General features: G+C 42.8%; 1 protein-coding gene across 2 annotated transcripts in view; it reads right to left on the bottom strand.

The window, feature by feature from the left end:
• LOC132824616 (A-kinase anchor protein 2) overlaps positions 1-13,735 on the bottom strand; it is a 162,410-nt gene that overhangs the window by 122,805 nt on the left and 25,870 nt on the right. Inside the window, exon 1 of one of the 2 annotated variants that reach the window (XM_060839216.1) lies at positions 412-727. The exons of the other annotated variant lie outside the window; for it this stretch is intronic. Within the exon in view, the coding sequence (XP_060695199.1) occupies positions 412-447 (36 nt within the window). The 5' untranslated portion in view covers positions 448-727. Of the gene's footprint in view, positions 1-411; positions 728-13,735 lie in introns of those variants that run through there. 2 annotated transcript variants of the gene reach the window in all.

Genomic DNA, 13,735 nt, shown 5'->3' with positions numbered 1-13,735 from the left:
GAATAGGTTTTGCGCAAAAGTAGCAACAGCCCTTGCAACTGGCCTCAAAAAAAAAGCTGACCTCAAAGATGTAACAATCTTTGCGGGTGTATGTTTTCTGTTTTCTTGACAGGAATTTAATCTGGTGTTAAGGGTGCAATAGTAGAAATATTAGAGCATAGCAAATAGGAACAGGAATAGGTCATTCGGTCCTTGAAGCCTGTCCCACTATTATGACAGATCTCTTGTCTCAACCCTACTCACTCACCAGGTTCTTTAACTTTGTAGGAGACCAAACATTTTTGTATTTTAACCTTAAACATGTTCAGAAATGGAGCAGCCACAACAACACTTGCTATTTTTACATTTACCTCAAAACAGCCCATTAAACGACCTTTTCATGTACCTTCAATCAATCTACAACATACATACCGACAGCAAAGAGCACAGGAGCAGCCAGGAAATCATGATTCCTTGTTTCTACAGAAGTGCCAAAATGAAGGACAATGCTTTGTCCGTCCAGTAAATCCTTCAAGCACTACTTTCTTCCTTTTCCCTGCTGCCAATTCCTGTGGAGAAGATCCTGCTCCAACCAAACAAATCTCGTTTTCGTTTCAAGTGTTTGTTTCTTTTCTTGTGGAGGAAGGGGTCACGTTGAGAAACGGAAAGTCTACAGCTGACCTTCCAGTTGCCCTCTCGATGGCTGGTAGATTGTGAACCAGGTAACCTGCTCCCTGTTCACACTTCCAAAAACTCCAGCAAAGTGATGCCTTTGAATCAGTCACATGCTTCGTGAAAGTCAGCAAACCCTGTGCAGAGGTGAGGCTGGTTGTTTATGTATTAAAAAACACCTTCGGCTCATTAACATGGAAATACTACGCCTTGGCATGACCTTGATGCTTTATCTTGGTTTGCATTCCTGCTTCAACTGGTCTGAAAATCACCGTAAATATAAAAACACACACTTGCCACAGAGAAGGGAAAGATAACTGATAGTTTATTCAGTTTTTGTTTAAGATACAGATTTATAGATTTCTGTTTCTTTGAAAATACAACATTTTCGGTGCTGAAATGTATTCGCACATGAAGACAGACTTGTATCTATGAAGTATCTTTCACAATCACAGGACTCTCTCAACACTGGCTGTGTTTAGTGTCTTGGCACCAGATTTACGCTCAGATCTGGAGTGGAACTTGAAATCCGGATCAGAGTCAAAAAGTCCCTCTGTTATTGCTTGTTGCAGCTAGGGTGGGCAAGTTGCGCACTCAGCTACTTTGGAGCATCCAGAGACAGAATCACAGGCATATGGACGTGCATTGGTACAAAGGAAAGTCAGCAGTGCTGCAGTAGCATCACAAAGTCTTATGGGGTCTGTGTTGCTGACAATTGTTGCGGTAAATGTTGTGAAATCTCCTAACAGAATATGCAGACAGTCTGCATTAGAATATTGTGATGTGTATTGGTTGCACGCAAAATTTAATGAACTACCATGATGGGAGGAGCAGAATTTAACCTCTTGCCCTTCTTGGTGTACGGTGGCACCATGGATATCACCTGTAATCACTCAGAGACTTGAGGAGTGGCCTTAAAGGGACAGGCCCCAGCTTTGAACACATCTTTTTTAGCAGGAGGCATGAGACCTGAGACTTTACCACCATTCCACACATACAAGCAATGCCTCAAATTATTAAATACCACTTGGAATGATTCATAAAGCTGAAGTAGAGTAATTTGTGTTGTATAAAAGCCATATAATAACATTACCAGGGCTGAATCCCCATTATTAACAATGAGCGGGTACCATGGACTAGTCATATAAATACTGTGGTTACAAAAGCAGGTCAGATGTTGGGAATTCTGTGGCGAATAACTCATTTCTTGTCTTACCAAAGCCCTGTCCTCCATTTACAAGGCATAAGTCGGGAGACCAATGAAATACAAGTTGGGTTTTAGAATAAAGTTTTACTGTCATGTGTACTCAAGCACAGAAGTACTGGAGTACTGTGAAAAGTTTACAAAGTCGCCATTCTCCAGCACCATCTCCAAAAACCTGAATTAAAAAAAAATCTTAACACAAAATACTGAACAACTATCGAAGATACAAAACATAGAACTTTAGAAGAAAGATATACAAAAAAAAGAAGCAAGGGGGAAGTATCCAGATCTAAAAAGTCTTATAATAAGTAAGCAGTAAATATTCTTGGTCAGCCCAGACTCAATTTAAACTAAGGTCAGAGACAATTATTGGGTGAAAACTGCAGAGACCTTTCATTGGTCAAGGCATTGAGTATAGGAGTTGGGATGTCTTGCTGACATCTGCGCAAGTCGTTGGTATGGTCACATTTGGAGTACTGCTTGCCCAGCATAGAAAAGATATTATTAAACTAGAAAGAGTGCAGAAAAGATTTACTCGGATGCTAACTGAACAACAAGGAATAATAAGGAAAGGCTAGAGCTTTTTTCCCTGGAGTGTAGGAGACTGAGGGGTGACCTTGTAGAATTATATAAAATCATGAGAGGCATAGATTAGGTAAGTAGCCAACAGCTTTTCTCCATGGTATGGGAGTCTAAAACATAGATTTAAGGTGAGACGGGAGACATACGGAAGGATCCAAATTTTTTCTTACAGAAGGTGGCTGGAATGGGCTGCCAGAGATAATGGTAAAAGCGAGTACAATTTTGTCATTTAAGAAACATTTAAACAGGTAAATGGATGGGATATGGAGCAAATGGAACTAAATTAATTGTGAAAACTGGGCTGCATGGACAAGTTGGGCCAAAGGGTCTATTTCTATGCTGTTGCCTCTATGATTCTATCTCTTGGAGTATGCCCACATGTCCTAGACAGTGTAAACATAAATTTACCAAATAATGTAAATACTAATCTAGTTTGCTGTTGTATTTTTGCTGACCAGGTTGTGGAGTATAGCCAACAGTCATTGACTGAAACCTGAACTGAATCTCACGTTTCTTTAGATAAAATAAAGATTCTCTTCAAAAAACTAAACCATTCAGAAAATGTTAAATCAATTTAAATCCACTTTACAGAACAAAATATGTTTTTTGTTGAAGTTAAATTTTCATCACCCTATGTCATAATAATGCTCCCCACTTGCCCGGATGAGTGTAATTCCAATACCATTTAGGAACTTCCTTCACCTCTGACACATATTGGCAGGAGTGTCCACCTTCAAGATGCACTGGAAAAAAATCACTGCCCCAGCAGCACCTTCCAAACCCAGAACTTCTACTATCTGGAAGGACAAGGGTGACGGATACATGGGAACACCGCCTCTTGCAAGTTTACCCACAAGCTACTTATCATCCTGACTGGAACTACATCACTGTTCCTTGATCGTCCATGGGTCAAATAACTGGAACTCCCTCCCTAACTGCACTGTGGATCACAAGGACAGTAGCGGCTCACAAAAACAACTGTTGCAGCTTCAATTGTTGGTCCAGCCAGTAATCCTACATTGTGTGAATGAAGAAAAAGAAACAGAAGCTTTCTTGCTTTGAATGTTATTTAACCATACAATAAACCAACAAAATTGCCTTGGCTTTTATGTTATGCAACCTATCATAAGTTTTTGTACTTCTCTAAACTACACCAATGTCACTATCTTCAGTAACTGATTACTCCTGCCCAATCCTCGACACTCAACCCCCAGAATGAACAATTGCCCAGTGCCATTTAAATCATTATTTTAGAAACGCAACAGAAGTCTGATTCAATGTCTATTTCAAAATGCAACAAATATTTTGTGCTGTTGTCACAACCACATAACCTTACAGCACAGATTCAGAAACATTTACAACAACAATTTGCCTCCATAAAATAGCAACCTTTAAAGCATTTAAAGATTTCAAGATGCTTTACAGACGTCAGAAGGAATTTGATACCAAGCCACAGGAGGACATACTAAGACAGGACTATGTACTTAGTCAAAGATATAGATTATAATGAGTATCTTCATGAAGAAGAAAGAGATAGGGAGACAGAAAGGTTTACGAAGAGAATTCCAGAGTATAGGGCCTTGGCAGCTGATGGGTTGAATGTTGGTGTTTACTGTAAGGGGAAATGGAATATACAAGTACAGTGACACAAGCGCTGTGGCAGTGAGAAAGGGACTCATTGAGAGTGCACATCTGAGGGAGGCAGAGAACTTTTTTGAGTGGGGGTCCGTTGAAGACATGCTTCCCCCCCCCCCGCCATCATCCAAACAGCCCTCCACTGCACCTCCTCCATTCCTCACTCCACTGCTCTGAACCACCCCTACCTCGGAACGCAATAAAGACAGAGTCCCTCTTGTCCTCACCTACCATTTCACCAGTCTCCACATCCAACATATCATCCTCAAACACTTCTGCCTCAAATACTCTGGAATTCTCGTCCTAAACCTTTCTGTCTCCCCATCTCTTTCTTCTTCATGAAGATACTCCTTATAATCTATATCTTTGACTAAGTATATAGTCCTGTCTTAGTATGTCCTCCTGTGGCTTGGTATCAAATTCCTTCTGACTCCAATTAGACTCTACCACCAAGAATATCTTCCCCTCCCCACCCCTCTCTGCCTTCTGCAAGGACCGTTTCCTCTGTCAATCCTTGGTTCACACCATTCTCCCCACCAAACCCTGTGCGCCCCACCCCCTGAACCCCCAAGCACTTCTCCTGCAACCATAAAAGATGTAAAACCTGCTGGCACACCAACCAGGACCCCAAACTGTCCTTCTCAGTGAGACTGAGGTTCACCTGCCTCTTCTTGAACCTAGTTCTCCTGAGTTGGTCTTCTCTACAACTGGGGAGACCTAACATAAACTCATGGCATGTTTTGCTGAGCATCTCAGCCAGGTCTGCAGGGGTCAACTTGCCCTCCCAGTCACTGCCCATTTTAATTCCCCTTACAACTCCCTTTCCAACATGACTATCCTTGGCCTCCTCCATTGCCACAGCGAATCAAAGCACAGATTAAAGGAACAACACCTCATCTTCTGCCTGGGTGGCCTTCGGTCCAGAGGGTTCAACATTGAGTTTTCCAATTCCAAATAACCTGACCACCCATTCCCCCAACTCCCTTTCCAGCCCTTCTCCCTCCCTTCCATTCCTCTGATTGACCTTGATCTAACTACCAACCAAATTCATTCCTCCCAGCAACCAACAGGTTGCATCCTCTATCTGTATTCATCTATCCCTACCTCACCACTCCGCCCCTCTCCCACCCTCACTTTATCTGCAGCTTCCCTTCCACTCACCCCCAGTCCTAAAGAAGAGTTACATTTAAAATGTTGACTTCTCCACCTGCTGATACTGCCTGGTTTTCTGTGTTCTTCCAGTTTCCTGCTTGTCTGCACCTGTACAGGGCATTGGTCAGACCACAGCTGGAGTAGTGTGTACAATTTTGGTGTCCTTACTTAAGGAAGGGCACTTCGGTTTTAGAAACAGTTCAGAGAAAATCCTCAGAAGACAGGGTAGAATTGATAAGGAATGATTAAGCAAATTGGGCCTCTCCTCATTGGAGTTTCAAAGACTGAAAGGTGATTTCATTGAAACACAATATTCTGAAGAGGCTTGACAAGGTGGATGCGAAGGAGATGTTCCCCCTTGTGGAGAAGATGCCAATCATACTTGATGGCAAGGTCACAGTTCTGCTGGACATGATTTAGTGGGGTTTCAGTCAGCAGAACTCCTGGGATCTTGGTGAATCAGCAGTGTGTTTCAGTGAGAGAGTGAAGAATTAAAACAAATGGGGGGAAGCAGAGAAGGGAAGAGGCGAATTGGAATCAAATCACCACAGAAAGTGAAATTAAGGAGAAAAGAAAAACATGAAGAGACAAAGAAGAAATAAGAATTATTTTAAATATCACTTATCACAATTTATTACTTGCAGTCATGAGAGACCGTTTGATCTCAGCCCGTACTACCTCAGTAGACGAGTCCTCAAATGTCCTTTCTGTTACCATAATACTGTCCTTAATTAACAATGCCACATCTCCCCTCTTTTACCATTTTCTCTGTTCTAACAAACATCTAAATCCCTGAATCTGCAACAACCATTCCTGTCCCTACTCTACCATGTCTCCAAAATGACCACAACATCGAAATGATAGGTACCAACCCATGCTGCAAGTTCATCCACCTTATTTCGGATGCGCCTGGCATTGAAATACACACACTTCAAACTAACTTCTTGCTTGCTGGTCTCCTTTTGAGACCTTGAAACCTTATTTCTGACCTCACTACTCTCAACCTCTTGTATACCAGAACTACAATTTAGGTTCCCTACCCCTGCTGAATTAGCTTAAACACTCCCAAACAGCATTAACAAATTTTCCCCCAGGATATCGGTACCCCTCTGGTTCAGGTGAAGACCATCCTGTTTGTAGAGGTCCCACCTACCCCAGAAAGAGCCACAATTATCCAAGTATCTGAAACCCTTCCTCTTGCACCATCCCTGTGGCTGTGTGTTCAACTCCCCTCTCTCCCTATTCCTTGCCTCGTGGGTAAAGACAGGTTCAGGTATTCATTTAATACCTCAACCATGCCCCTGCCTCCATATGTAAATTCACTTTTTGGTCCCTAATTGTCCCTATTCCTTTCACCACTCTTTAACGGTTCATTTGTACGTTGAAGACTTTGGGATTCCCCTCAACTTGCTTTTTCTTATCATTTCTCTGCTCCTCTAATTTGTTTTTTCATTTCCTTTTTGAACCTTCTGTATTCCCCTGCCTCACTGATCTGTCACAGTGACTTCAGCAACTGTTAGAGCTCCAAAACCTAAAGGTTTTGGAGGCTGCAAGCCTCTGCAGCTGGAAGCATTTCCTGTATGTGTTGTCATCCAGAAAACTGCCTGGGCTCTTGACTTTGCTCATATTAGAGTCCGCACATTCCACATTACCAAGCTATGCTACGATGCCTTATCTTTGATTTCCTGGGGTTAACAATATTCTGCTTTTGGATACATAACACTTCATTATATTGGCCCTGACATTCTCTTATTCCTGGTGTCTTGATGTTAAATAATAATGAGTGTTTCTAATTTACAGCAATTTTAGTTCCTCTCTCCTTTGATCACACACTCCCTACTCAATACACTTTACCTCTTGCAGTGAACCTAACTTTCATCCAATTGCAATGAATTCCCACATTGAACCAAATTCTTGGATATACTCACTCTGCCACTGTCACTTTCAGATAAAGTCTTCCTTGAAGCTTGTTTAGTGTGTTAAAGGGTCAAGCGGAGTTTCCAATCCTTGAAAAGCCAATTCCTGAAAAAGCTAAGCTTCCTGGAGACTGTACTGGGAGACCAGGTAGAGGTATTTCCTGACCTCTGACCTAATAAAATTTGGGGTCTCATAAAGGAGAAAGCCACTTGGACCCATATAACATGAAGGTGATTTAGTAGTCAGTACTGGGGTTATGCGCTGTAGCAGTGTACAGATTAAAAATTGTAGAAGCTAGTTGACGTTAATAAATTTTTCACAATATAAAAACTATTTAAATTTCACTTGAGCATGCCTTTGACTTTCTGAATCTGCTGGTCTTCTAAATTAGGCTGTGTCCTCTGTGCTGCTGGTTTGTCAACATGCCAGGTTCGGAACAGTTTGGAGTGGAGCCTGTTTACGTGGCACTGGCCCAGAAGGTCTCCACAGCAATGACTTTATCCATTTTCTGAAGTGTTCCGAGAAGGCCGGCTCTCTTCCCTGGCCTGAACACTGCTGTGTAAAAACTCTTTTAATGTGCCTGGATAAAATTCACGAAAACACTAGCTTGCGGCAGCCACTTTTCAAACAGTCATTTCGTAGCAGCTCCTCTTTACATACATCCAGCTGGGCTGTGACTGACCTCTGTGACAAAAGTGCAGAGGCCGATGTAGAAAGGACAACACAAAATGCTTGATAGGACTTAGAAACATTCTGTAACCTGGGAAAGAAACAATCTGGACAACACAATTAACATAATTACATTTTTTTCATTTCCGAGCTCTGTTTGGGATGCCATCTGTAATAAAATAGAATGATACAACATAGAGGGAGGCAATTCAGTCCCCTATGCCTGTCCTGGCTTTTTGAAAGAGAGATCTAGTTAGTCTCACTCTCACTTCTGGCTCCTTTCCCGGAGCTTTGTAATTTTGTTTTTGCCACATTTGATTCCATACTATTGAACCTCTTCCACCATCCTTTCAACCATCGTAATCCAGATCCAGACAACTCACTGAAATAAAAAGAATTCGCCTTATCTGCCCTCTGGTGTCAACAAAATTAAACATAACTTCAAAACAACACAGAGCTCTGTGCTTCCTTACAAGTCATATTTTCCATGTGAGAACAACTTCCAGAATTCCCACAAAAGCTGGTGACACATGCACACACCAGACCCTGTGGGTGCCTTGTCATGTTTGAGAAATTCTGATGTGTTCTCCCCACCTAACTTTTGGTATTACTTGAGCTGAATTTCCACCCTAATCGGGTCATTTCCCAGAATTGGGGATTGGGAAGTGGGAATGGGTTAGAGAGGAGAAATGTAACACAAGTTAAAAGCCGATTTTCAGAGGGCGAACAGACCTTTCAAGTCACTGGACCTGCACACTGAGGTTGCCTGTTGCACTGGAGATGGGCATGGAAGCAGCCTTTGGAGTAACAGACCAAGGGGTCTACACTCCAGGCAGGCACTGGGGTGAGCCCCACATTATTCCCCGAGCTACACATCAGGGTTTTATGTTGTGAAACTTGAAAGGGCTCAGAAAAGATTTACAAGGATGTTGCCAGGGTTGGAGGATTTGAGCTATAGGGAGAGGCTGAACAGGCTGGGGCTGTTTTCCCTGGAGCGGAGGCTGAGGGGTGACCTTATAGAGGTTTACAAAATTATGAGGGGCATGGATAGGACAAAGTCTTTTCCTGGGGTCGGGGAGTCCAGAACTAGAGGGCAAAAGGTTTAGGGTGAGAGGGGAAAGATATATATAAAAAAAAAAGAGACCTAAGGGGCAACTTTTTCATGCAGAGGGTGGTACGTGTATGGAATGAGCTGCCAGAGGATGTGGTGGAGGCTGGCAACATTTAAGAGGCATTTGGGTGGGTGTATGAATAGGAAGGTTTGGAGGGATATGGGCCGGGTGCTGGCAGGTGGGACGAGATTGGGTTGAGATATCTGGTTGGCATGGACAGGTTGGACCGACGTTTCAATGTTTTACATCTCTATGACTCTATGATGCTGTCTCCATGTTTTAATTCAAAAAGTTTGAATATTGCTAAGAGGCCACTGAGGCTCTTGTGGTCTCTTCCTTACCTACAATGCAGGTTAAATCTTGAGCCAAGTTGGAGGGCTTCTTATTGGCCCTCCAGCTTTGAGAGCTTTCATGCCAATTGAATGGCAAGCACACTCTTTGTTCACCAGTTGGCCAATTCAGGGAAAATCTGAATGACTGTCCTTAATTCAGTGCTGCAGTCAGGATGCCTGTTGGAATATAAATTTGAGGTTCCAACCCAAAACCAAAGCCCTGATCCTTGACTTAACAACAAATTATTTTTAATATACAGGTTAGCAGAAAGTGAATCTCCAGATACGCACTGACAGATTTTGCAGTTATAATGTTGTTACCTAATCTTATGATACTTCAACTTTAATGTTTATCCCACATGTAGTCAAAAATCACACAACACCAGGTTATAATCCAACAGGTTTATTTGGAAGAACTAGCTTTTGGAGCGCTGCTCCTTCACCAGCTGGTTGTGTAGATTATTTTTCTCATCAGCCTGTTGGTTGTTATGACACACCTCTGGTGCAGGTGGGACTTGCACTCTGCCACTGAGCCATAAGAGCTTTCCTACCCCAAATTTGTACATTCTACCCTTCACTATCTGTTACCATATGAGATGTGAATGATAAGCTTGCCTCTTTACTTCCTGGTTTGCTATCTGTGGGATTTCTTCAACATACTTGTGGCAGAAAGTGGAACAAAGGATCATTATTTAAAAGTAAGGGATTATCCAGTTAAGAAAGATTATGAGAAACTTTTCTTTTAAAAGGATCCTGAGATTTTGAAGCTCTCTTCTTCAAAAGGCAGTGGAAGCAATTTCTTTGAATATTTTTAAGGCAGTGGTAGATAGATTTCTGATTGGGAAGAGAGTGAAAGATCATCAGGGATAGTCAGAAATGTGGAGTAATAGAATTAGCCATGACTTTAGTGGATGATGGTACAGCCTCAGAGGCTGAGGGACCTACTGTTGCCCCTAACTTGTATGTCTATATTAGATTAACACCACATTTTTAAGTACTTGATATGTCCTGATAGCTGCCAAAGAGAGACTGCTTCCATTTCACATTCAGAGTTTGAGAGACTGATTATATCTGTCAAATAGACCGAACTGGCTGGGCTGATATTTGTCTTTCTGAAGGGAAGGCTCTGGGGTGACTTGATTGAGGTCTGTAAGATAATGAAATGGTTTGACAGTAGAATTAGGGGGAATTGTTTTCACTTATGGCAAGATCAAAATGCAATGACATAAATAGAAGAGACAGAGACAGTCAGTAAAACATCTAATGGGAAACTCAAGAAAGCCAATTTAGTGGTGGTAGCTCACTCTCACAGGAGTTTGGAGATAAACAGTATTGGTGCACATTAAGTGAAAGCTAGGCAAACCAATGAGGAAAACCAAATAGAACAGCAATTCCGAAACTGTGTGTTGTGATCCCAGTTTGGGGGGGGGGGGGTTACAGAAATAGCAAATGAGATTTCAAGAGTTAAATCGAAAACTGTCACAGCCCCTCAGTAAATAATGGCGCTGGAGGTGAAGGTGTATTAAAACCCAAAGGCGATAGCGGACACAAAATTTCGACTCGCAACCTCCGTTTGGGTTCCGGGCCCTCAATGTGAGTAGCTTGAATGGAGCTTCACATCATGTAAAAAAAAATCTATTTCCACGTGTCATGTTTGGGTCTTTTGCCATTCACCCCATATCACTGTACTCTCAGTCCTGATCCTTCCTCCAATGGTAGTGACCTCACTTACTCTGTGTAGTCAGCGTGTAATTCTCTTCATGAGTTTAAACACCTTCATCAGTTCTCCTTTCAAACTCTTCCTCTCTCAAGAGTCAACCCAGCTTTGCCAATCCCTTTCCTTTCTCCACTAGCAAAGTGGTAAGTAACCAACTTTGATTGGCTACAATCGTTCTGATCAGATGTGACTGTGTGTCTTCATGAATACATTAGAATCTTCCCATGGAGGCAGGCTGATGGATTGCTTCATTACTTTAAAAGTACTTTAGTGGCTGTAAACTAATTTGATGCATTGATTGGTTGTGAAAGGCATGTCTTTTTATTTATTGTTTCATAGGTTGTGAAGACATCAGTCAGAGCTCCCTCAATGACTTGAGCAGATAATTTCACTGACTGCAATAGCAAAGCTGACAATGCTCAGTAATGATAAGCAAGTGGTGCCAACTCTTCCGTGTAGGAGAGACAATACAAGATATACTCCCAGTGAGCATGTTCTACTTAATCTCATATCAACTCAAAATCACAACTGGGCTGCTCACAAGGTTCATTACTCAACCAACTGCAGACAATCTACAAAATAGCAAATATTGGAAGGAAAGTTGGCAAGTCACTAGAATCATAGACTGTCTGCAGTGCAGAAGGCAGCCACTAAGCCTAGGTGAAAGTGAGGACTGCAGTTGCTGGAGATCAGAGCTGAAAAATGTGTTGCTGGAAAAGTTCAGCAGGTCAGGCAGCATCCAAGGAGCAAGAGAATCAATGTTTCGGGCACAAGCCCTTCTTCAGGAATGAGGAGGGTGTGCCAAGCAGGAACGTTTCTACTTGCGGAACGTTTCAGAGAACACCTCTGGGACACCCGCACCAACCAACCCAACCACCCCCTGGCTGAACACTAACACCCACTCCCACTCCGCCAAGGACATGCAAGTCCTTGGCCTCCTCCATCACCAGACCATGGCAACACAACACCTGGAGGAAGAGCGCCTCATCTTCCGCCTAGGAACCCTCCAACCACAAGGGATGACTGCAGATTTCTCCAGCTTCCTCATTTCCCCTCCCCCCACTTTATCTCAGTCCCAACCCTCAGACTCAGCACCGCCTTCTTGACCTGCAATCTTCTTCCCGACCTTGCCGCTCCCACCCCCTCTCCGACCTATCACCCTCACCTTGACCTCCTTCCACCTGTGGCATTCCCAACACCCTCCCCCAAGTCCCTCCTCCCTACCTTTTATCTTAGGCTGCTTGACACACCCTCTCATTCCTGAAGGGCTTATGCCCGAAACGTCGATTCTCCTGCTCCTTGGATGCTGCCTGACCTCTGTGCTTTTCCAGCAACACATTTTTCAGCCACTAAGCCTATTCAGTCCATGCTGTCTCTCTTTAAGGGCAAGTTAGCTAGCCCTACCCCAACCCTTTCCTCTTATTAACCCAACAATTTTTTTGTTTAGATTACTTAGTGTGGAAACAGGCCCTTTGGCCCAATAGGTCCACACCGACCCGCCGAAGCACAACCCACCCAGACTCATTCCCCTACATTTACCCCTTCACCTAACACTACAGGCAATTTAACATGGCCAATTCATGTAACCTGCACATTTTTGGACTGTGGGAGGAAATCGGAGCACCCGGAGGAAATCCACGCAGACACAGGGGCGCAAACTCCACACAATCAGTCGCCTGAGGCGGGAATTGAACCCAGGATCTGGCGCTGTGAGGCAGCAGCGCTAACCACTGTGCCACCGTGCCGCCCATGGATTTATTTCCCTTTAAGTATTTCTCCAATTGCCTTTTGAAAGCTTTAATTAATTCTTCTTTAATTCAGACTGCACGTAGCAGAGGTCAATCCAATGTTTCCCAAATCTTTTCTCACTGTGACCCCATTTTGAAAACTGTCACAGGCCCTCAATAGATAGTGGGCTGGAGGTGAAGGTGTATTAAAAACCAAAAAAGGTAATAGCGAACACAAAGTTTCAACTCGCAACCTCCATTTGGATTCTGGGCCCTCAATGTGGAGTAGCTTGAATGGAGCTTCACATCATGTAAAAAAAACTATTTCCACGTGTCATGTTTGGGTCTTTTGCCATTCATCCCATATCACTGTACTCTTAGTCCTGATCTTTCTTCCAATAGTAGTGACCTCACTTACTCTGTGTGTAGTCTGTGTGTAACTCTCTTCATGAGTTTAAACACCTTCATCAGTTCTCCTTTCAAACTCTTCCTCTCTCAAGAGTCAACCCAGCTTTGCCAATCTGTCCATTTAAGAGATATGTCCCCATTTCCTGGAACTATTCTCAAATCTTTCCTGCATTTTGTCCTTTCATCTTCCCTTCAAAAGCCAAGTGATGGAAGTAAACCATATGCCACACGGCATTTCCTGATAAGTCAACAAATTACATCACAAAATTGGTGGTTAATCAGTTATTCAAACCAGATGGAAATCATTGAACCACAAAATCTAATTCAAATTATATTGTTGCCTGAAGGGAGATGAGAAGAGGACTGATCTAACAAGGGACTGGAATTTGCTCCAGAGACAGAATAACAGATGAAGCTAATCAGATCTCAAAGAAGTGATCTGGAATTTAGCAGAAACAAAAACCTGAATTTATGTACAATGACCTCTTCATTGTAATAAAATATTGTTAAAATGTGCCTTCAAAGGAACATTATTCAACAAGTCTCACACAGAAAGGTGACCAAGAGTTTGGATAGAGAGGTGGACTTGAAGGTGTATCTTACAGGAGAACAGGCACGTAGTTGAGAAG

The sequence above is a fragment of the Hemiscyllium ocellatum genome, chromosome 2, assembly GCF_020745735.1.
Source record: "Hemiscyllium ocellatum isolate sHemOce1 chromosome 2, sHemOce1.pat.X.cur, whole genome shotgun sequence".
Lineage (NCBI taxonomy): Eukaryota > Metazoa > Chordata > Chondrichthyes > Orectolobiformes > Hemiscylliidae > Hemiscyllium > Hemiscyllium ocellatum.
The sequence above is the reverse complement of the archived record's forward strand: the minus strand, read 5'-3'. Positions and strand labels throughout refer to the sequence as shown.